The sequence below is a fragment of the Stegostoma tigrinum genome, chromosome 40 (assembly GCF_030684315.1).
Source record: "Stegostoma tigrinum isolate sSteTig4 chromosome 40, sSteTig4.hap1, whole genome shotgun sequence".
Lineage (NCBI taxonomy): Eukaryota > Metazoa > Chordata > Chondrichthyes > Orectolobiformes > Stegostomatidae > Stegostoma > Stegostoma tigrinum.
The window spans coordinates 12422648-12447291 of record NC_081393.1 but is presented as its reverse complement, the minus strand read 5'-3'; the positions used below and the strand labels follow the sequence as shown (position 1 = coordinate 12447291).

General features: G+C 40.6%; 1 protein-coding gene across 2 annotated transcripts in view; it reads right to left on the bottom strand.

The window, feature by feature from the left end:
- Positions 1–6005: 6005 nt before the first annotated feature.
- Positions 6006–24644, bottom strand: part of LOC125448010 (pleckstrin homology domain-containing family A member 2-like) — a 98341-nt gene continuing 79702 nt past the window's right edge. Inside the window, exons 10-13 of one of the 2 annotated variants that reach the window (XM_048522881.2) lie at positions 24542–24605; positions 19718–19801; positions 13001–13228; positions 6006–9192 (exon numbers count right to left, since the gene is read on the bottom strand). In XM_048522881.2, coding sequence (XP_048378838.1) covers positions 9091–9192; positions 13001–13228; positions 19718–19801; positions 24542–24605 — 478 coding nt within the window. In that variant the 3' untranslated portion in view covers positions 6006–9090. Of the gene's footprint in view, positions 13229–19717; positions 19802–24541; positions 24606–24644 lie in introns of both variants that reach the window. The other variant, XM_048522880.2, reaches the window with a different exon arrangement.

The window sequence follows — 24644 nt, the reverse complement described above, 5'->3', positions numbered from 1 at the left end:
TTGTTCACATTTTACTGATGTGTCCTTATTCTTTGGAAACTCCCAGTTCTTGTGATTTATGGTATGCCATTAAGCCACTTAGTTCTGAGTTTTCCTTTAAAATTGCAGATATTTGCCCCTCCGTATCTCAGAATTTACTTTCTCCAACTTCCAATCAGAAAAGCTATCAAAGTGTTGCCTTTGCATTTAATCAGCTGATTAACAAAGAAGAAGAACTTGTGTTGCAGCAATACCAATGCTGATTAGAACACTGGGAGTTTTTCGTACATGTCTGGGCACTGCGCCCTATAAAGTATCTGTTGGCATCGGAATAAGGGCAGTGCAGATTTAGCTGAATATTACAATACATTCAAAGGTTAGTTTATGTGGAGAAATTATACTCCCCATAAACTGGTTGTGTGCCCTTGATAGCTCAGTTTCCTTACTGGAGCATTACAATGACAGTTGGTAATGCAGCTAGTGGTGCTGTATCGAAATGTTGAAGCATCCTGTAAGTGGTCAGGGAATTTGCCATGAGGATTTATGACCTGCATATGTTGAATGATGTTGTTCAGCGGCAGAACTCGGGAGAGAGCACAAGGAGATTGCTGGGAAGGTAAAATCTGATTTTGGGGCCTTCATTTTTGGGGGCAGAGGAGGAGGAGGAGACCGGGAGCGAGAGCACAAGAGTGGTGTCTCCCACCCTTCCACCTCCTCTAGCCAAAGAATAAAAGGGTAAGTAAGTTATTCACTACTTTTTACAGATCTTTCGGGAAAGTTTAAATTTAGAGGGGATGGCAGTCAGAGCAGCACAATGTTCCTCCTGCAGGATGTGGGAGCTAAGAGTCAACACCAGTGACTCTGCTGACTTCACCTGTGCAAACTGCTTTTAAAATGAATACTTTTCTTCAGTATTCACAACTAAGAGGGACCTAGCTGTAGAGGAGCACAGTATGAAACAGACTAGTAGGCTAGAGGAGGCAGATATTAGTAAGGAAGATGTACTAGGAATTTTGAGGAACTTGAAGATAGATAAGTCCCCTGGGCCTGATGGGATTTATCCAAGGATTCTATCGGAAGCGAGGGAAGAGATTACAGGGCCTTTGGCAGTGATCTTTTCATCCTCACTGTCCACGTGTATAGTACCGGAAGATTGGAGAGTGGCAAACGTCCTTTCCTTGTTCAAGAAAGGGAAGAGGGATAACCCTGGAAATTACAGGCCAGTTAGTCTCACTTCAATGGTGGGCAAATTATTGGAAGGGCTCTGAGAGATAGGATTTATGATCACTTGAATTGGCACAGTTTGATTTGTGATGGTCAGCATAGATTTGTGAGGGGTAGATCATGCCTCACAAACCTTACTGAATTCTTTGAAAAGGTGACCAAACACATGGATGAAGGTAGAGCAATGGATATATATACATGGATTTAAGTAGGACATTTGATAAAGTTCCCCATGGTAAGCTCATGCAGAAAGTAGGGAGGGATGGGATAGGGGAAATGTGGCAAATTCAATTCAGAATTGGCTGAGCATTAGAAGACAAAAGGGTAGTAGTGGTAAGAAAATATTCAACATGGTGATCAGTTACAAGTGGTGTACTGCAAGGATCTGTTTTGGGTCCTCGTTGTGATTTTTGTAAATGATTTGGATGAAGGAGTGGAAGGGTGGATTAGTAAGTTCATGGATGATACGAACGTGGGTCGAGTTATGGATAGTGCGGACGGGTGTTCTAGGTTACAAAGGGACATTGATAAGATGCAGAACTGGGCTGAGAAGCGGCAGATGGAGTTTAACCTTGAAAAGTGTGAGGTGATTCATTTTGGAAGGACAGATTTGAAAGCAGAACATAGGGTTAACAGAAAGATTCTTGGCAGTGTGGCAGAGCAGAGGCATCTTGGGGTTAATGTCCACATTTCCCCAAAAGCTGCTGCGCAGGTAGATAGAGTTGTTAAGAAGGCGTATGGTGTGTTAGCTCCATTAATAGAAGGATTGAGTTCAAGAGCCGTGAAGTTAAGCTCCAGCTATACAAAGGCCTGGTTTGGCCACATCTGGAGTATTGTGTCCAGCTGTGGTTGCCTCATTACAGGAAAGATGTGGAAGCGTTAGAAAAGGTGCAGAGGAGACTTACCAGGATGTTGCCTGGAATGAAGGGAAGCTCTAACAAGGAAAGGTTGAGAAAGCTAGGGCTTTTCTCTTTGGAATGATGAAGGATGAGAAGTGACTTGATAGAGGTGTACGAAATGATCAGAGGTATAGATAGCGTGGACAGCCAGAGACTTTCCTAGGGTAGAGGTAGCTATTACGAGGGGGCATAATTTTAGAGTAAGTAGACTTAGACATGGGGGCGACATCAAAGCTAGGTTCTTTATTCAGAGACTGGGGAGGGGCGAGGATGACATTCCCGGAGAGGGTAGTAGAGTCGGCCTCATTAGGGGCATTTAAGCTGCTATTAGGTAGGCACATGGATGATAGTATAAGGTAGGGTTGGAGGTTAGATAGACCTTAGGATTAGGGTAAAAGTTCGGCACAATACTGTGGGTCAAAGAGCCTGTACTGTTCTATGTTCTAAATTACTAAACAAGGCTCCTATTCCCAATAGTTAATATATTTTGGCCCAGGGTATAAGGATACCTTCTACCCAGAGAAACTTTACAACAATTGAAATTCAAACATGTTTCCCAAATGAATCCATGCAGACTATTTACACAGCTGGGCTGCCTTAAAATGCCAATGTCTGTCACCTTAACCAGGTTGACAGGTGTCTTGCTGATTGTTTCCCAATTCATTCTAAATTTCCACGCAGTAGAATAGTGTCAATGATGTGACTGTCCCAAGAGAGGGCTGATGCTGCAAGCGGATGGGAAAATAAAAATGACACTCAGACGCTATCATTTCTCACCCATTGCCTCATCTCTTTCTCCTTCCAAGCTGGTAGCCAGCTGAAGGCTGTCCTTTCCGTATACACGTCCAAATGAAGGAATCTTTGTGGCTCTGAAACCCAGTGAGTACTAGTTTAGAATTCCTCTGCGCTTCAGATGAGATACGATCAGATCATCTCAACCCCTGCAAGTACCTCAAAGAATGCATGGGTTGAGAGGTGTGTTGACAAGTGGAGTGGCAGAGTGATGCGATAGGGGCAAGTGGAGTACAGAAAGGTTTTGGGATATTTTGGAAAGGACAGATGGATATAGGCCATTTTTATGAACTTGTAAGTGATGTTAGGAGCAGCAATTCAATTGTGTGCATGTGTAGCTTTTGGATCAAACATGATATAGAACATGAGCAGAAACCCTGGTGCAGTAAGATTGTTTCGGAGATATAGGAACTGCAGATGCTGGAGAATCTGAGATAGCAAGGTATAGAGCTGGATGAACTCAGCAGGCCAAGCAGCATCATAGGAGCTGGAAAGCTCATGTTTTGGGCCTAGATGCTTCTGCTGAAGAAGGGTCTAGGCCCGAAACGTCAGCTTTCCTGCTCCTATGATGCTGTTTGGCCTGCTCTGTCAATCCAGCTCTACACCTTGTTATTGCAGAAAGATTGCTTTTGAGTTATTCCAGCATTTGCACCCTCAGCTGTAAATTCTGCAATTCCTTCCCCAAACCGTTCTCTTTCTCTCTTTCCTCTTTTAGGCTGGTCCTTAATAATTAACTCTTTGATCAAACCTGTGATCATATGTGCCTACATCTCCTTAGGTTGCACGGCGACAAGTCTTGTTTGCTAATGATGCTGTTGAATACCATGGGACATTTCAGTCACCTAAAGGCACAATGTAAAAGCAAGGGGTTGTTGCTTTCCGAATGTTCAGGGAAGCACATCTCGTGCACGAGATGCTGAAAAATACAAGATACAGCAAAATCCTTTTCACACCTGCTCTAGTATTTTCAAAACCTCATTGGACCCTGTATTAGCAGTCAAAGATTTTTTGTAAAATTGCTGTGGAGAAGCACTGAATTCTTTGAATCTCAAACCCACAGACTCTTTCAGATGTAAAAATTTATATGGCTGACTGTTTGTCTTGTTGCTCTTTCAACTTTGCTGACCGTCACCTTCATGTAGTAATTTCCTATTCATGCTCTTGAGGTAGTTAAAATGGAATTACTAGAAAGTATTCAGTTAACTCATTCTATAAAACCATGCTTACAGCAGACAGCAATGCAAAAGAAATTTTTCAAAAAACCAACAGAATAACTTTACGAGCAGAGGAATGATGCAAACACCACACATCTTTTTGAAGTGTGAGGTCTGCAGGACTTAGATCAGTAAAGTGAAATTTGACGTTTTCCTTGCAGTTCTTCCCTTGTTTGCTCTATTATTGTGGTTGCATTGGTCAAATTAGTCAATGGCAAGAGTTGGATTGAAACTGGAAGGTGACTTCTATTGGATGGCATTTGAAAACTAAATTTGAAAGCTCAGTGGTCGGGGATACTGCTCATAAAGCTGTGTTCTTTTCCTGGAAGTGCAGCTCAGTTGTAAACTATAGATGGAGAGACATTTGCAGTTATTATGGCTGGGTTGTCTTGGTGGAATGTCATTCTGCATTTTCCAAAAATTGCTCAGCGTATTCAATAACTCACTACTGATGGTCTTCATCTCTTTCCAGCACCACATTTTTCAACATTTATTAAGTTGGCATTCTAAAAACCTGCACAACATTGTTGCCTTCAATCTTTTGCATGATGAAGAGATTAGTCATGTGCCCCATCCTGAAAGCTCAGAAGCATTTTGCTTTCCAAAGAATTTTAGGTATGTAATTATCCCCCATAGTGGAATGATGGCATGAGGTCTCAATGACTGTTCTTACTGCCAATCTTGACAGCAAAGCTTTGCAGCTAAATGTGAACATCATTTTCTATCCAGCATCAGTGTAAGGCAAACCCATGCAAAGTGCATTGTTACATAATCTCACACTGTACCCCGGCAGAGCAATCAATGAAATAAATCCTGACATTGTTTGATCATGTAAATTGACAAGTCACAAGCCAACAAGTTAATTCTGCAACTCTTATCATGAGTACATTGTTTTTTTTTCATCAAGGCTGTATTGTTTTGTGGCAATGAATGCAGCATCACTCCTCCAGTGACAAGTGGTCCCCGGGAAAACTCAGTTGTTCCACCCTGGACTGTTGACATGGAATTTAGTTGAAGAAATAGTAGGAACTGCCGATGCTATAGAATCTGAGATAACAAGATGTAGAGCTGGATGAACACAGCAGGCCAAGCAGCATCAGAGGTGCAGGAAAGCTGATATTTCAGGCCAACACACTTCTTCAGAAAAAAAATTCTTAAGAAAATTCCTTTGGTTCTAGTTTACTGCTTTGAAATCATCATGAGAGTCAGCCTCAGCTGAGCAAGTATCACTTTGGCCTCTGAAGGCTGTGGGTTCATGTGCTAGCCCAGAGCCTTGCCCAGAGCTGTGTTGACTTTTGGAGGATATGTTATATCAAGGCTTCCTCTCAACTCACAGATTCCATGGAATTATTTCAAAGGAAGTTCTTCCCAAATCTTGCCAAATAGTTATTCCACAACAATCAAAATAAAACCTGCTTCTTTGGTCATACCACATTGTTTATGGTAACTGATGCATTTCCTTTATTATAATAATGTCAAAACTTCAAAACAACTTTGTGAAAATCTAGGGAAGATCCTGAAGTTGTGAAATAAGCTACATATATGCATATTTTCCTTTTCTCCTTCACATCAGCCACTGTGTTGGTTAATCAGCTCCTCTTCATAGGATGGCAGCTGAGAATCTTATAGCAGCGATCTCCACTTAAGTCATCTGGCAGCGCTGCAAACATAAATACCCAGACTGCTCAACCTGACACTGCCTTGACAGTGAACTTCTAGGAATGCAACTGTTTACTTCTCTGGCTGAAAATAAAATAAATGGTGGATGTCTGAATCACAACTCTCACAGAAACGTGCAAATGCAAGCTCCAGCCCAAAGGGTGTTTTTTTTCAAAAGATCAATCACCACAAGACTGACTTTGAAGATGAAAAGTAATTCAGATCATTTTTCCAAAAAAAAATTTGAAATTGTTTAATGCAACATAAGTTCAACAAATGCTACTGACCTATGCATCCATTCGCAATGAAATTTATCAAAATTACAGGAGCAATTGGTTATTGTCGGTCACCACTGAATTACAGCAGAATATGTTTGTCTGGATGATAGGTTTTTTTTCTTGCCATTCTCAATGATCTAGATGTTTCCCTTACCCACCTCCCATATTAGATTGGGGTAGTCCATAAGTTAAAGAAAACACAAGTTTGTTTTATAATGCTTGGTGCCTGAGCACAAAATACCAAATAAACATGTACAAATTGGTTACAGTCACACTTTTCCTCCAATTTTTTAAACTTTTTTGAAATGTTACAATGGAACAACATCAGAGAAGAACTGAAAAACTTAACATTGATCTGTGCACACATGGAGATTGAGACCCAGAAAATGTTGATGTAATGTCAACCAAGCAAAAATAGCTACAGAATCAGGCTGGGAATGGAAAGATAACCAAAGAATTCACCAAAACAATGTTTCTTAAAAGAAATCGGTTTAAAACAATGTGCACTGATCTTCACCTTTCAGCATATCTGTTTTAAATTCACAGTGTAGTTGAGCCTGATAAACGGGGTAAATCCATTTGAATGCTTTAATTTTTGGCCTAATTAAGGCACCTTTAACTTCCTTGCAAAAAGCCTTTTATGCTGTTTGGCAAAATATAAATTGAAGATTTTCTACAGTAACAATAATTGCCTACCAGACCACATGCACGACCACCTACTTGGTGGCTCGAGTCCAAAATTGTAATCTTTGTAATGTTTTTGAGGGGCAGTATTGAAAATATTCCATAATTTTAACCAAGGTGTATATTCTTTTAGAAATACCACTCTCATAAGCTTTAATCATCGCTACTAAAAGTACACGTGCATTACTCACTTTTCCTAAATTATCAGTTATCGACCAAGCATCAAGGCCACACTGTCCTTTCAAGTCCACACATTTGCCTTGCATAGTTCTTGCATATGGGATTGGGTTCAGCAAGCAATTATTTTCAATGAGTTGCAGTCGATTTGATATTACACCTTTCATTGGGTATGAGCAACTAATTTTTATTTTGTGAATAGAATCATGCACAAATGCAATGTTGCTGAGACTCTTGAACCATTTATTCCTGACCAAGTGGAAACAAAAAACCATCGGCATTTCTGAATCAGGTCTCATGTATGAATAAAATAACTTGTAAAGTCTAGAAGCTGAAAGGCTTCTCAGCTTTGTTCAGTTATAAAGTAAAAACAGGTATTGCTTTGCCTGGTCTTTTATCTGTTGAGGACAACAGAGATGAGATATGCATGACTTGCTAAAAACACAATAATGAAAGTCACTTTGCTCTGAATTTGATATTCATATATCATCATACTTTACGTGGCCAAATTGCAACTTCAAAAGTGAACAAATTATCTCAAGTATTTATCTTAGTAACCATGACTTCAGGATAGCTATGAAGCACAGTGGTAATTTGAGACACAGCTAATTTTTATTAGTTTAAATTTTGGAACCATATTTTCCTTTCCATTCATTATAAAACTTTGATAAAAGATAACTGTTACCTTGACCTGCCCATTTCAGGAGGCAGGCACACCTAAATCAGCTACTTTCCTGCAATTCTTGAATCATTCCCAAAGAATGAGGAGAGAATTAATAACCACAAGTCTTTCAGCTCATGTAGATTTATCTATAAATCGATAATCTGGCTTGGAATCACTGACACCAAGCAACACCTGGTCAAGTGAGAAATGAAAGAAATGTTCAGCAGCCTAGACATGAAAGACAAAAGCGTCAACAGTCTGCACATTCTCTCATGCTGCACAAATTCCAGCATTTGCTTGTTCAGATTTCATTCCTTGTTCCATTGCTGAGATTTTGGTCAGGATAGATAAGGAGCACCAGTGCCCTTTATAAACTGCTTCACATTCCTGAGGTTGCCATTTCGAGTCCTAACATTCAAATCAAATCTATCAGTAGTTCAGACAGAAAGCACGTAAATGTTAAGATCTCAGCTGGGCATGTAGGTGCATCTCTATTTTAGTGTTTGGGTGTTACAACACAGAAAAATAAATCTTATCTTGTTTTTGAATATTTAATTTTAGATAAATCAGAGATGGCAGATTCAGTTTTCTTTGTCCCTTTTTAAAGGAAGATAGGTGGTTTTTACTTCATCCGTCGTATTAAATTGGTCTTGGTGAGTTGGTTGCTCATTGTCCCATTGCCCCATTTTCATTACAAAGAATTTAATGAGGGATCAAGACGAAATGCAAGCTGCCAATTTGCCGACTCCATTTTACATCATTACCCAGTCAAAACAATCCCCAATTTCTCAAATCTAAAGAGAAAAATGGGATCATAATGTTCTACGATAACTATTTCATTGGTACAACTGCAGAGACTCCGTTAATTAGGACTGTGGCCACTCCCATAACAAAGGGATGGCAAATACAGAGCTCCCACCCTCGTTGATCAGCAATGTATTTTGCAGGAGTACATTCTGAAGCTTACTGCAGAACTGAAATGCTTTACAAACAGACTACAACCACAAATATCGAATTGAATGGTGAATTGAGTTAAGTGAACTTTACATGTCATAACTGGTTAATCATTGGGGAATCATGTTGATACAACCTTTACTATCCCCAGTCTTAAATGACATTGTCACACACTGAGGCATTTAATTTTGACTGAAATCAGCATGCTGAGAAGTTGTAGTTCGTGACTGTTTGGTTTTGAGCACACCTACCCCTCCTCATGCTCCTTTCTTGGGAAAGTTTATTCAGACAATCTCATTGAAACAGAAAAGCTCAGAAACTTTAGGTACCAGATATTCCACATTCAAAATGCGGATGTTCACAAAGGTTTATGGTTTATCATCAGCTCTCTGCCCACAGCAACAGAAAGCCCTAGTAAGCGTACACCAAAATATAGGTTAAAGGTTCCATGTAGGAAAGACACAGAAATTATGACTTCCCCACAGGAATTTGTCAAGAGTGAATTTGCAGAGAAACACAAGATGCTTTGGGAAAAAGAGGACAAATTTCTTCACACTGAGGACGGGTCAGAACTTAAACATACCCTCTGAAGGGGAGCTGGAAACAGATTCATCAGGAGCTTCCAAAAGGCAATTGGAACCATGCTTGAACAGGATTATTATGTTGAGCTATGAGGAAAACAAAATGAGGTTACAACGAAAGTGGACAGACAGACTTGCCGAAATAACTTCCTTCTACACTTCAAGGTTCTACGGTTCACAGAAATACAAAGTCATTCCCATCTTCTTCATCCATTCTAACTTACTTGTCTGAAGTTGTCAATTGATGCAATGGTGCCACCTGAGCCAAGTGGGAGTCAGACTAAACTTGAAACAAAAGTCACAACTGTTTATCCTGGGTAGTACCATAATATAATTCATCTCATGTCTACATGTGGGTTGGGGGACTGGGCACTGGTCAAGTGTAAGAACTAAGCTGAACTCTTACATCCCACCCCACCACTGCCTTTGGACAATGCCTGGGCAGTGTATTTGGAAATCCAATACGTTATTGGTGTGGAGGTGGAAAATCAATATACAGATTACTGTATATCCAAGTGTGTACTCCTCTACATGTCAGCTCTTTGAGCAAACATCATATCCAACTCTCAAGCCATCATCACCAAAAAAGACACATATCTCTTTTCACTCCACTCTACTTTGTGTATTTACTTCCACAGTTTTTAGTGCCAAATCCTAGCATTCAACTTAAGGTTAAAAAAAACCTTGATGCTGAGCCTGCGTACCCCATAGTGTAATCAGAAGTAACAAACGTTTGGTGAATGGTACTTTCAGACATTTGTGAGTTTGCGTTGGAGGGCATTACATTGACTACATTGACACATAGAGCTTAATAAAGAAAAATAAAACTTCTGTTACTGTTTTGATTTAAAATTTAAATTGGTAAATGATTATACAGGGGCACAGTGGCTCAGTGGTTAGCACTGCTGCCCCACAGCACCAGGGACCTGGGTTCAGTTAGACCTTGAACAACTGTGTGTGTGGAGTTTGTGCATGGGTGGTTTTCAGTGACTTTTGTCGATGTTCGTCCCGAGCAGCTCCAAAATGCAGGAGTCTGCTCTACAGTCTGTTCCTCAGGATGTATACTGAGAAAAACATCATCTGTGCCTAGAGGACCATCAATTCAGTGAAAGGCGCTCTTTAGTCTTCCCACAACTTGCTGGTCATCCAGAGGAAGGAGTTGACCTCAACCAACTGTTGCAGGTGGTGCTAAGGGATACACAAAAGCTTGGGGCAGCTGTCAGCAAAACACAGAGGAAACGACCACCATCTAAGGTCTTTCTGCTGAAGTTAAATGGGGAACCGTTCAGTTCACCGGCCCTCCTCATGCCTGAAACATGTGCAAATAGTTTACTGTAAGTAAGAAACACATTGGGTTTGTTTTTTCTGTATCTGTAATGACTGTGTACAGAATCAAACTACTCTAGTAACTATGTATGTACATAAAGATTTTTATGATAGAAAGTACATTTTTGAATTAAAAAATAGTGAACAGTGAAATGGTTGTGTTCCAATGGGCAAGAAGAAGATAAAGGCAGAGTTAAATTCTCTGTATGTAAATGCATGAAGAGTAGTGAACAAAATTGGGAAACTGGAAGCAGAAATAATTTGCATGATTCTCTGAAGGTAGCCGCGCAAGTTGAAACAGTTGTTCAGAAAGCTGATAGGATCCTTGGGTTTATAAATAGAGTCATTGAGTATAAAAGCAAGGAAGTGATGCTACACCCCTCCAAATCATTGGTCAGACCACATTTGAAACATTACGTTTAGAGCTGGGCACCTTATTTAAGGCAGGACGTTAAAGTGCTTGTGGGAGTGTAAAGGAGGTTTACTAGAATGATACCAGGAATCAGGGATATTTGATACAAGGTAAGGTGAGAGAAAATGAGCTTATTCTCTTTGCAGCACAGAATATTAAGAGGAGACCCTATTGAGATGTTCAAAATTAGAAACAATTTTGACCAGGTAAAGAAGGGTATTCTGTTTCCACAAGTTGGTATGTCAGTAACTAGACATTATAATTTCAAGATTGTCAGCAAGAGAGCAAGGAGTGAGATGAGGAGAAGCTGCTTTATTCAAAGAATTGTTAGGATTTGGAATGTGCTCCTGGGAAAATGGTGAAAGTGGATCCACAGGAGGTTTCAAAACAGAGCTGGATATATTTCAGAGTGGTGAATTTAGAAGGCCACGGAGATAGGGCTGGAGAATGGGACTAGCTTTTAGAAGTCAGTCCAGACGCAATAAAATGGTCTCCTTCTGTACTGTAAAGTTCTTTATTCAATAAAGCCCACCAAGTTGAAAGATCAGCATGAAACTAGCATTCTATCATCTCTAGTAAAGTCAGTCATCAATCTACACAATGTTTACTTTTATTTCCTTTCTCAAATCTGATTCTCTGCCCTCTTCTCCTGGAAACTCTTTGTTGAGGTATAAAGTTAGCAATTTAACAGTGCCTCATCCTGCAGAGGACTTTTGATGTGCAAACCTCAGCAGAGATCATTGGCAGGACAGTTATTCTCTGGGCCATGACAAGATCCAAACCATACTTGACATTCCTCACTTCAGTGTATCTCAGCAAGGTCAGTAATTTGAATCTGGACAAACCGTTTCCTCACCCTGAATATAATCGACTGCCAAACTTTGCTTTATAATTCTCACCGCCCCAACTTCTCTTGACATCCATGCTATCCTCCTCAAAGGCAGTAAATAACAAAGAGATAATTCTGGCTCTTTTATTTCCCGACTTGATCTTTCTTATGCAAACAAACTTGCCCCAAACAGCACAAATTAGTTGAGAATGGAATTAAGTATTAGCCTTGCAGCTGATTATGCGTTACTGCAATTTTTCACTGGCTGCGTTCTCTATCCTAGAGAGGTTATTGAACTGAGTCACACATTATGTTGAGACACTTTGGAGCTGTTTTCATTTGCAATGTCAGTGATGGTTTCTGCCTGAACCTTAATAATATGTAGAAAAGTGGGAGGACAAGGCCTACTGATCAGTAAATTAGAAATGCTTCCGGAGGAACAGTGCAGGGAACACTAGGCTAAAACTAATGCTGGTCCCGTGCCTTGCCTGAGGAAGGAAATAGCAGGTATAGGACATGATGATTTTGGGACTGGAACAGCTCTTTTCTTGATGCACTTCTTCCTTGAGAAGTTGACCCATGTCCATTTACAGAAAGGCAGCAACAAAGATTTTAGAACTGCAAATAACACAGCTAATTGTCGCAATTAAGGAATGCAGAATCCAAATTCCATTTTCCTCAATGGCTGGAAAGTTGCAGCATATATCTGTGCTTCTGTGTTTTCCAGTGTTTCAGTGACAAATGTGCATAAAGGGCTCAGCTACACCTCAGGAATGTAAAAGTTGCACTAATTTTAATACATTCCTCATCATCAGTGTATCACAGAGACCCATTGGCTGTGCTAGGTTGTATTGGGCCCTTTGGTAGCTTGCATTTCAGTTACCAGAGCTCAGCCATGTTGTTATCCTGTTGGATCAAGTAAGAATGGAAATGTACAGGGCAGCCACACAAAAATATGATATTGCTGCCCTTCTTGAACCTTCAGTCTCCAACACTGTTTCCTGACTTAACTCAATAATGAAGCTTCAGCAAGGACACTGGCAAGCTAAGCTGTTTACAAGCAGGCACTTTTATCCGAAACGAAAACTACTTGAGTCACTAATCCTAGATAAAACAAACAATGGGAAAAGACAAGTTTACTGTCATTAAACATCTGTTGTTCGGATGCCATCATCATCAACGTTGTACTCAAATTGATGCTCCTTTTTGGGTGCAGGTTGTGACCTGTGTCTGCGGCGCTTCCCCTGACCATTCACATCTTCCTTCATTGACAGCTGTGGTTTGCATACTTCAGATGGTGCTTTCAGGGCACTCTCATTCCTGCTCACCTCCTCTACTGGAGACATAGGTGGCTCACCAGCACCTGGCACAGGGGTCCATGGCTGCCATGACGATACCACAGAGGTAGACTTGGAGAGAGGTCGTTTTTCTTCTCCTTGGGGCTTGGAACTGAACTGAGGCCATAACGACACTGAACAGGATGGGTTTGATGCAGTCAGGGAATCAAGTGGTTGCGATGAAGAGGTTCTGCTGATGAAAGCGGATTGAACCGGAGCCTGTGAATGATATTAAGCTCATGAGGAAGAGGAACTTTAACATCAATCAAATTTCTTTCCTAAACACCATGCAATCTGTCAGCCTCTCAAAAATGATGACCAGGATATGATCCTCTAATCCTTGCAAAAGCAAAATGATGCAGATACTGGAACTCTGATAGATGAGAAAAGAAAGCTGGAAAAGCTCAGAACATCAGGCAGCACCTGTTGAGAGAGAAACAGAAATAATGTTCCAGGTAGTTGCAGGACCTCTCATCAGAACTCATTTTGATGGAAGTTCATTAACCCTGAAACAATAACTGTTTCCCTCCACAGATACTGGGCTTTTGCAGCTTTTTTTTTTGCTCTTTTCTTGGATAGTTGCAGCCTGTCCAAAAAATTCTGTTCCTTTTCCCATGACAATTCGCATGCTGCCCAACCCACCTAGAAGAATATTAATTGTTCTATTTAACCAAATGCACCCGAAGCAAAATGGTCCCCCTGAGAAGTGTCAATGCTTTCATAGTGTTTGGTAAATTTCCATGAAATTATCCACACGTCATTTGAAAATAATGAACTCTTGCTCCAAACCTACTTCTGAGAAACTGCTTAATACACAGCTTCGAAAACTGTGCATTTCTTGCCAAACTGATCATAGTTGTCACTTCACATCAACTGTTAGAAAGTGATTGCTGTGCCATCTTGTTTGCTGAATTTTCAAGACGAGAGGAAGTTAATCATATTCCACCAAGCTGCAAGGCCTCAGCTTTAAATAATGAACAACCATCTGCATTCTGACTCATTCCCCTGGCACTTCAGTCAGTGGGTAACTGACTGGTCAACAATCACAGTTGTTTTTTTTTCTCTTCCAATTTGATCTGAAATGGAATACCCCATCCAGAGCTTGTCAAAAACAACAACCAGACCAAATGTTTATGTGCTGTTAGCAGATGGCACAAATAAAAGCAGAAAATGGCAACTGGATTTATCATTTGCATGGCATTCTTATGTATGGAGCATAGGCATTTTGGACTGCAGTAATAATTTCTTTCTCCTTATTCATTTGAATGGCCAGATTTTGTGCTGAGAATAGAGAATGGATGAGCAGTCATTACTGGTATAATGCAATCAGTTCCAGGGTCTGCACACATATAGTCAAAATACAGAACTTCTGATGTTGTTGTGTGATTTGCCCTGATCCTCCACAGGCTACCCAAAACTGGTATCTCACCAATAGAACCAGAATTAGAAATCACCTCAGAACATGAAGCTGTGAGAAACACTAAAGAATAAGTTACCATGTATGCATTAAGGCTGAAATGAATTTTAAATCGTACAATAAGTCTTAGTTATGAGGGAGCAGCATCTCCAGCATTGAAAATTTAAGTTTATCGAAGTAGGATCTTGTTCCTTCAAAATTGAGAGATTTTAGTTTAGAGAATTCAGAAATACCATCTTTCTTTCTCTCTCATTAGTTAACTTTTGTTTCACATGATTTGACAATTAATTTAATAATTTAACTCATTTGACTTATTAGGCTCTGCGTGTCTCAGTAATGATTCTTCAAACTGATTGTTTGAAGATCCATGCTCTTGCACCTGAGCTGGCCTTAGAAATAACAGTAACCCAAGATGGTTTGCCCTCTAGTTTATTTCCATGGTTGGATGCTTGCAATGTAAAGGTCCAGAATTTCTGAATGGACACTGCTTCAAATCCGAGAGAACGAGGAGAGTTTCAACGAATCTGTTCAAAAATAGCCATTCAAAATTACCAAACAGCAGCTAATAGAGAGTCATGGAATTTTTCTTCAATTATTCCTTCATGGCAGATGGCAATTGTTAATCCAGCCAACATTTGTCCCATCTCCCTAATTGCCCTTGAGAAGGTAGTGATGAGTTGTTTTCTAAAATTGTTAGAAACTGTGTGATGCAGGAACACTCACAGTGCTGTTAGAAACAGAGTTAGAATATAGAATTATACAGAACTGAAGGATGCCATTTGGCCCATCATGTCTGTACCAGTTCCCAAAAGAGGTACCCAGCTTGATCTATCCTCCAGCCCTTTCTCTGTAGCCTTCTAAATTAATCACTTTCAAATATATATCCAGCCTCTTCTTTGAAACTTCCTATGGAATCTGCCTCCACCACTCTCCCAGGCAGCACATTCCAAATCCTAAATCTACCCTTCCTACATATAACAGTAGAACGTAAGAATAACAAGGAACTCCAGACTAGCGTATACAGAAAGACCACACATACGGAGCAGATACTTAATGACACCAGCAACCACCCCAACACTCATAAACAGAACTGCATCAGGACATTATTCAAATGAGCCACAACACGCTGAAGCAACCCAGAATTGTGCATAGCAGAACAGGAGCACCCATACAGAGTGTTTAAGAGGATTGGATATCCAAAAAGCACAATCCGCCATTACCTCCATGGCAGACCACAACAAGAAGTCACAACACGGCCAGACACACTGGTCACCTACTGTACATCAGAGACATACCAGAGATGACCATAAGACTGCTCCAGTCCTAGGTATCAGAGAAGCCCACAAACCAACAACCACTGCGACTGCTATTGATGAATGTAAAGGATCCCATACCCACAACCAATAAAACTAACATAATATATAAAATACCATGCAAGGATTGTGAGAAACATTACATAGACCAAACAAGAAGAAAACTGACAATAAGGATACATGAACAGAAACTAGCTACCAAAGAGGCACTACCAATTCTCACTGGTCTTAATACACATGGGCAAAGAAGGACACAAGTTCAACTGGGACAACACATCCACAATAGCACAAGCCAAACAGAGACCTGCCAGGGAATTCCTGGAGGCCTGGCATTCCAACCAGAACTTCATCAACGAACACATTGAACTGGATCAGATATACAAACCACTGAAAAACAGAAATAGATGTAATGCCAACCACCCGAGCAAACCAAGGCATATAAATAACAAGCGGGACAGAACACCAACGCTTTATCAGAGGCACACTGATGATGTTACCAGATGAAACGTCTGCAATCAAACTCACTGGCCCGGCAATCAAGACATATTGGAGTCTCCTAAAGGCCAGGTGATCAGAGTTCAGGGCCAGCATGTTCCTGTGAATGAGATATGGCTGGCAAGATGTGGGAACTTAGATGAGAAGAGATGTTGTAAGTTTAGTAAAGAAGTAAAAGGATGCATATGTAAGGTTTAGAAAACAAGGCCCTTGGAGATTATAAAGGAAGCACAAATTAACTTTAAAAAATTAGGAGGGCTAGAAGTGGCCATTCAATGTCCTTGGCAAGTAGCATTAAGGAAAATCCAATATATGTATTATTGGAATGAGGGAATAACTAGGGAAAGGGTAGGTTCTGTCAAAAGAGAAAAGACAAAAGAGAGAATTTATGTGAGGAGCCAGAAGAAGACGGATTGAGGTCCTTGATGAGTTCTTTCACCCAGGGAAAAGATATAGATGGAGGTAAGTCAAGAGAAGTGTTTGTTGATATTCTGAGGCATGTTGATATTAAGAAAGAGAATATGTTGGATATCTTGAAAAACATTAAGATAGGCAAGTTCCAAGGGCCTGATGGGTTCTGTCCCAGGATACTGAAGGAGGCAATGGTGGAGATTTCTGGAAGCTTGATACAGATCTTTGTACCCTGTCCAGCTAGATGCCAGCTCCTAAAAGACTGGAGAATAGCCAAAGTTGTCACTTTGTTCAAGAAGGGCAAGAGGAATGATCCAGGAAATTATCGGCCAGTAAACCAATAAATTAGTGCAAGGGAAATTATTGGGCAAGATTCTTAGGGACAGGAATTTTTTTATTCATTCAGGGATAAGGGTGTCGTGGTTAGGCCAGTTTTTATTGCCAATCCTTGATTGCCCAAAAGGCGGTTCAAGAGCCGACCACATGTAGGCCAGACCAGGTAAGGATGCAGTTTCCTTCTCTGAAGGGCATTGGTGAACAGGATGGGTTTTCACCCCAACAAATGACAATGGCTTCATGGCCATCATGAGACTCTTCATGCCAGAATTTTTAAATTGAAGTCAAATTTCAACAACTGTCATGGTGGGATTTGAACCTGAGTCCCCAGGACATTCCCTACATCTTTGGATTAATAGTCTAGTGATAATACCACGGGGCCATTGCCTACTCCACTCTGCCCATTCCTCCTATTAGACTTACTAGATTTCACCCCATCTTCTCTTCAAACACTCCAGATACTGACCCCCCTGTTCTGGTTCCCACCTTCCTGCCACACTAGTTCCTACCCTCTTGAGTGGCACTCACAAACCACCCTGAAAATATATTAGTGCCCCTCTAGTTTAGGTGCAACCTGTCTTGTCTGTGCAGGTCCCATCTGCCCTTGAAAAGATCTCAATGATCCAGATATCTGAATCACTCCTCCTGACACTAGCTCTTTAGCCAAGTACACAACCTTACCCACTACTCACCAAATCAGATTTCTCACTCTTGCTCTTTATTCCCAACAAACAACAAAGGCAAAAGTAACTACTTTATATTCTACCTTCCTGCAGACATTACTCACTCAATCTGTAAACCTGCTTCCTCCGCAGCCAAGCTGATGTCACATTTTGAGTTGTGACATCACCTCTGGAGCTCTGCCTCTGGATACAGCTCCACTCCTGCCGCTAAGGCTCTGATTAATCTCAGCCTCCCTCTGACTGACACTGCTTCTCATGTATTTGTCCAGTAGCTGCGGTTCACCCCCAAGCTCACTCTGCAGTGCTGTGCTTCTGCCATCTTTAAATCCTTTTGTCTCCTCAAGATTCCCTATCTTTGTAACTTTTTCCAGCCCTTGAAACAACTCCAAATTCCCTGTTCTGCTGAAGATAGTTGGCAATCAATGAACCTTCTTCCTTCATAAGGTCAGAAGTGTGGATGTTCGCAAATGATTGCACAATGCTCAGATCCATTTGCAACTCCTCACATACTGATGCAATCAATGTCCAAACGCAACAAGACCAAGCCAATAAGGTTTGGGCAGAAAACAAGCAAATAACATTTGTGCTACACAAGTGGTCATATCAATACTGGAGCTACAAAAGCAGGTCAGCAGATAGGAATCTTGCAGTGGGTAACTGACCTCCTGCCTCCCCAAAGCCTGTTCACCATTTTCAAGGCACAAGTCAAGGGTGTGATGAAATAATCCCCAATTGCTTGGATGAGTGCAGCTCCAACAACACTCAAGAAGCTCGGTACCTTCCAGATTAAAGCAGCATGCTTAAGTGGCACCACATCCACAACCATTAACTCTCTCTATCAAAACACAGTTCCAACATGGTTACTGTCCATTATATGGATTGTATGCATTATAAAAGAGAAATGTGCCAAGGCTCATTAGATAGCACCTTCCAACCTAGAAATGAAGGGCAGCTGAGTCTTGGAACATCACCAAAGCTTCCCTGCAAACCATTCAAGATTCTGACTTGGAGATACATCATCATTTCTTCAGTGTTGCTGGGTCAAAATCCTGGAACTCCTTCACTAATGGCATTGTTGCTGATCTACTTTAAGTAAACTGTAGTGGTTCATGAAGAAACACACCACCACCTTCTCAAAGGCAATGAAGGATGGGAAATAAGTGCTGGCCTGGCCAGCGATACCTCCATTCCTAAATAAATAAATAAAAATTCAAGCTTCAATTGCATTTGTCTCCCCCTTTGCACCGTCATTGATACTTTCAGCAAGCTAAGTCCTTTAGTTCTCTTGTTTAGCCCAGCAATCCCTCTTTCTGCCTGTGACTGTCCTTCAAACTGACTTATTTCACAAAGCTTTCAGTCACCTTACCAAATACCAATGACCAAATGCAGCAAGACAAGACAATACCAGGCTTGGGCTGAGAAGTGGCAAGTGGCTCAGCTTTGAGAAGGTACTTTGGGATGCATCTTGGCTTCAGAGGTGCCAAATGAATGCAGGTATTGTGTTTGCTTCTGATTGCCATTCACAAACATTTGATGGTGTGAAGATCAGCTGACTTTTTTGTCAGCTTCAAAAACACCTCTTCCCCCAGCCCCAGCCCAAACACATCCTAACTGTATAGACTGCTTACTCACACACGAGTACATCAAGGTTTACAGAGGCATGAGGGACACACAATGGCCAGTACTGCAACCCCTACTGAGCCACCGCCTGGTGGCTCTGGAAAGAAGAAAGGGGTGATAAATGATCAGATCAGAATTATGGAAAAAATAAGAGATCAACTAGTTAATATCATTTCAGACTTCTTTGATTACAACCCAAAATCTATTATCACGATTTCACTACCTCTTTTGAAAGCAGCATGGCTAATTTTCCTGAAAAATGCTACTTTGAGTGCTCTTTAGCAGACAGTATCCTTGCAACCATGCAAACCAGCAATAAGATAACTGTTAGGATTTTAATACAGGCTTACTGTATTTTTAATTCAAAATTTTATCTTTAATAAGCAGTGGAGTTGAACAAATCAAGTATTTTACACATAGGAGGGGAACGTACTGTGGGATTGTTCGAACACTTGAGTGCCTTGATTGCCTGATTGATGGCTTTCATCCAGCTTTCCATTTCCTCAGGACTATCTGCCTGTTAAGAGAAAACAAAACACAAAAATGAAATTATTTTAAATTCAGCAACACACTCAGAGAGACAAGTTATCTGTTGCACAGTTCTATTCAATGCGTCCCTTTACCCAATCTCCGAGCCATCCTGACCAATATTGGCAGTTCAAGGTGTGCTCATATCATGAAAAGTGCTTCATGAAATGCAATTTGTAAAATTTTTAGGAACTACATTTGTGATACACCTCTCTTCTATGTACAATCACACTCAATCTTTATTGATTTATAGGAACAGAAGTGGATCATTTGGTAGATTTCTTCCACATTGCAAGTTTTACTGTAAATAAATATTGTTCTATGGCATGTTAGCTGTTACTGACATTACATTCGTGATGAGACTTCCTAAGTCCTTCAATGGCTGTAAAATGCTTAAATAGAAACCCTATAAATGTGAGTCTTACTTTTTCAAAATAATGTGTTGGCCAATCTGTCTTTCACATTTTTGTTATTGCACAACTAAACTAATTTAGAAATGAGAAATAGTTGAGTTACACATCACAATAATTCCCATACTGGATATAACACCACTCACAATGCAATGATTGCTCTGGAGATTTGAAAATCTTGGTTTGGTCATTTTGAGTCTGTTGCATTTCTGCATTTTAGTTGCATCACAGAACTGCTGAACAGAACAATGGAACCACAAGGAAATTAAAAATGTTAGACACTTCTAATGTGATAATCAGTTCAGGAATACTTTGTACTCAATGATGAAGAAATTATTGATAGAGAAAGGCACAGAATGAGGTAGCAATAATGCGAAAAATTTCAAGGTTTTTTTTAACCTACCAGGAAATAGCACTGCTGATCTTTGAAAGTCAGCTTTTAAAATACAGTAACTGCTGCTGAATGTGGTCACCCTCAGGAACTTTCACTCAGGATATACCCACCCATACTATTCCAGTTACAGGAAGTGGCCTTTTTTAAACATACTGCAAAACCAACAGGGTTCCTGAAGACCTGTTTATTTTTTCAAAAATCATCAGGGCTTTAATATGCGCACAGATACAATGCTGCAATTATAGTGCAGAACCATTACCTGAATAGATTCAGCAAACCCAGCTGTTTCACCCACGCTGTGGGACTCATGCTATTTGCATTCAGATTTTGACAATGCCTTTTTTTAAAAATGTAGTGCTTGAATTGGTGACTTTGCCACTCATAAATTTGATACAGATCATGACAAACTGGCAGTTAAAATCTGGCCCATCACCACTTTTGGTTATGAGTTGTGATGCATCTGTGGTGTAATTGGGAGACAGAGCTGCTAGCAATAATAAGGACTGAAGCCATTTACTTAGCTCCTGAACTGCGTGACGGCCACTGCAAAGAATGCCACTGACTTGGGAAAAAGGTTGATGATAACTGATTGACTATAACAAAGATTGAAGCCTAGGTTTGAATCAGGAACACTTCAAGGCAAGACGGATCAGCTCCTGCCTTTCAAATTCTGCTTCCTTTTGTACACTTGTTACCAACATATGAACAAAGAGCAGGATGAGGCCTTTCAGTACATTGAGCCTGTTCTGCTATTCCATGAAGTCTTGGCTAATTTTGATTATAAACCCAAATCTGCATTCCCGCCCATCCCTGATAACCTTTCAATCCCTCTGCTTAACAAGAAACTGTCCACTTCTGCTTTCAAAATATTTTAGGACTTTACTTCAGGAAGAGAGTTCCAAAGACTGTAAAGCCTCAAAGATAAAAAAAAGGTCACCTCAGTTATGTATGAAAAACAGCGAACCCTTATTTTTAAATAGTGACTACCCAGTTCTACACTCTCCCTCAGAGGAAATATCGTTTTGAGAACTCAGCTGTCAAGGCCCTCATGGTCTTTTATGTTTCAGTATTTTATGTCTTGTCAACTGAAATCTAGTTTAACCAAATGACTGTGGATGGGAACAAGAAAACAAAAAAAACATTCTTTCCCTGCATTCCACACCAGAAAGAGCATGCTGCTGCGGATGGCTCCTATCATCACCAGAACTTCCACCAATTGGCCCCCTCCCAAAATAAAAGAGAAAAGCACCATGAGTGAAGCAATAAGAGCTAGAGAAGAGGAACAGGGAGAGATGCTGATGTGATTAATTCCTCAGTTATGAAGTATTACGGAACAGGCAGAAGACAGAGAAAGTAAATGTAATGAAGGGTTGGGGGAATGGGCATTTAATGGAAAAATAAACATGATTGTATGGTTAACGGGACTGCTCCCAATTTTAGTTGCCTTGGCAGATATCGACATTAACATCAATCAATGAAGAGCTTTTTTTAAATTTAATTTTTCTTCAGTCATCTAGGTTTATTTTATGAAATCATTCAAAGGGAAATTACAACACAGCTGCAAGAAAGACCTTTTTGTGGATTTACTGTACATCATGGGAGATCCACTAGTAATTCGGAAATCTGTCTCATGGATGAATATGCATGAAATGACTGCCAAAGAGCATTGAGAATTACTTGATGAAGTTCAGCTTCCTTTTCCAATTGTACAAGTGTGCAGCCTGGTGGTTTGAAGAGGAAAGACAGCATGAGGACAGTCTCCTGACACTTTAGATGCAATTCTGCTTCTTAACCATCACATGGTGCTGTTGTACTTTGTAATCCAGGTCTCCCAATGGCGAGTGTAATGGTTACAAAGCAGCAAACAAAAATGAGGAATTTACTTTACCTCAATAAGGAAGTGAGGAAGGTACAGAAGGTTATACGCTGGCACTGAATAAAGAGGCATGGGGGTGCTCACCTAGGTCGTCAACACAGACCGTTTGAGCTGAATGGCCAGTTACTATGCCGTAAATAGTTTGTATGATTAAAAAGCAGAGGCACACTCTCAGTTCTCCAGCCAAAATCATCCCATGACTGCTAATGAAAAGGTGAAAAGACGATGATTTGTTTAATTTGCTCTTTGTGGAACTAGCAAAAACTGGTTGCCAAGTTTGCTTGTATAACAGTGACTCAACTTCCTTGAGTGTAATTCCTTGACTGTTAAGTATTTTCAGACTTGCTGAGGATGTAAAAAGTACTCTTCATTTACAGCTTTTTTAAAAGTAAGAGAGGAATAATAGCAGGATCATCCTGACACTTACCCATTCAGGGCCATCAAGCATAGGAGGCAAACTGAAACACATCTTCCATTCCGAAAGTATTACATTCTTGAGGTATTAACAGCTAGTGGAGGCTTAAAGGTATGTGGAATTTTTGGGCTAAACTGCAGTATGCTTTAGCTTGGGCCTCACATGCCCTACTGAGATTCTGCACTTGTCAGTTGGTGAGAAGCAACAATGGATTCAAACCATCTGCTGTTGCCTTTGCTGTGCTTTAGAATTTACCTCTGGCGAAACACAACTAGTAACTCTCTGTTGCCAAGAGTTGGGGAATGGACCAGAAAGTTCTGAAGGAATTGTGAGGTGATGTGGAACCTTGTCAGGTTGATGCTGCCGCCGCTTATCATGTGGTGTTTCTGTGCCCCTCTTATTCTTTTTGGAGGTGTAGGGAAGCCCAATTTGGGAAAATCCAGGCTCCTGGCCATGACTGCACAGAGTTGGGCTACTGATCAGAGCAGTCTAAGTTGAAGAATGGGTCTAAGGTGGCAGAGGTTGTTCACATAAGCATCAGGTTTTGTTCTTGCCCTGAGCTGCAGGCATTAAAATGTTAGAATGGCTGAAAGCAGCAAATACCCTCACAGCATTTTATTGTCTCAGTGTCGTTGTTCAAAAATAAACTCAACAGCTGAGCTTTCCCCTATTTACAGAAGCATCTTTTGATGCAAGATATTCCTGACCATCGCCAAGGAAAAGTGCTGCCTACTCATAGGCCAATCAAGCAGTGAAGTCTCACCTAATAAACATCCCAGTCAATCTCTTCCTATGACAGCAATGTCCCATCCTGCCTGAATCTGCTCACCAATGAAAGGGCCAGACCGCATAGCAGCACTGAAGACCAAGGGTAGCAGGGAAAACAAGTGACTTCCTGGGGAGTGTGGGGTTGCTGGCTGGGGACAGTGAGGAGAACAAAGTCTGGGTCTGTTGGACGCAACGATCAGTGGTGAGTCGGTTTCAGTAAACATACCCTTCAGACCCCTTCCCACACCTGTCACCAGAAGCATAGTGTATACAGAACTTAAACTCAAAAACTGACCAAGCATTTCTCTTGAGGTAGTCAATATTATGAAAATATGTTGTATGCAAGCAACACAACTGTTCATTTGACAAAAGGGGACATTTTAAAATGGGGTTTGGCTAAGGGTGGAAGTGACAGGGATTTGCTCTGAGGTGACTGACCAAACAAAATTGTTTTAAAATGTTTGTGATCCACTTAAATCACTTACAATTGTGCATTGAGAACAACTTTACATTTTCCATTTGAAAATATTCACCTTCTGATTACAGAATACTGCATAATGGGCCAAGGGATTTCTTCTATGCTGTGTTATTTTATGATTCTCTGGTGACAGATTACAATGGGATCTGGTTGTAAATTGTTGATGAATTCAATCAGAGCACTGATTCTTCAACCATACGCATACATGCAAGAAATGATCAAAGCAGCTGACTTAAAACTGACTGGAAAAAACATGGATCACTTTAAGTTTCAGTTCCCTTCCATCTTGTTTTGGTCTCTGAATACATTGATCACCTCTGTTGATCTCAGTCAGGATGCACTCAGGTGTAGGCATGCAGATGGATGTTAAGACTTTTGTGAGAATTACCTGAATGTAGAAAGTTCGAGATGTTGTGACTATTTCAAACAGATTGTCCCTCATCAGTGCTTGACTGTGTTGGGGTGGGTGGAGAAAAGAAAGGACAAAATAA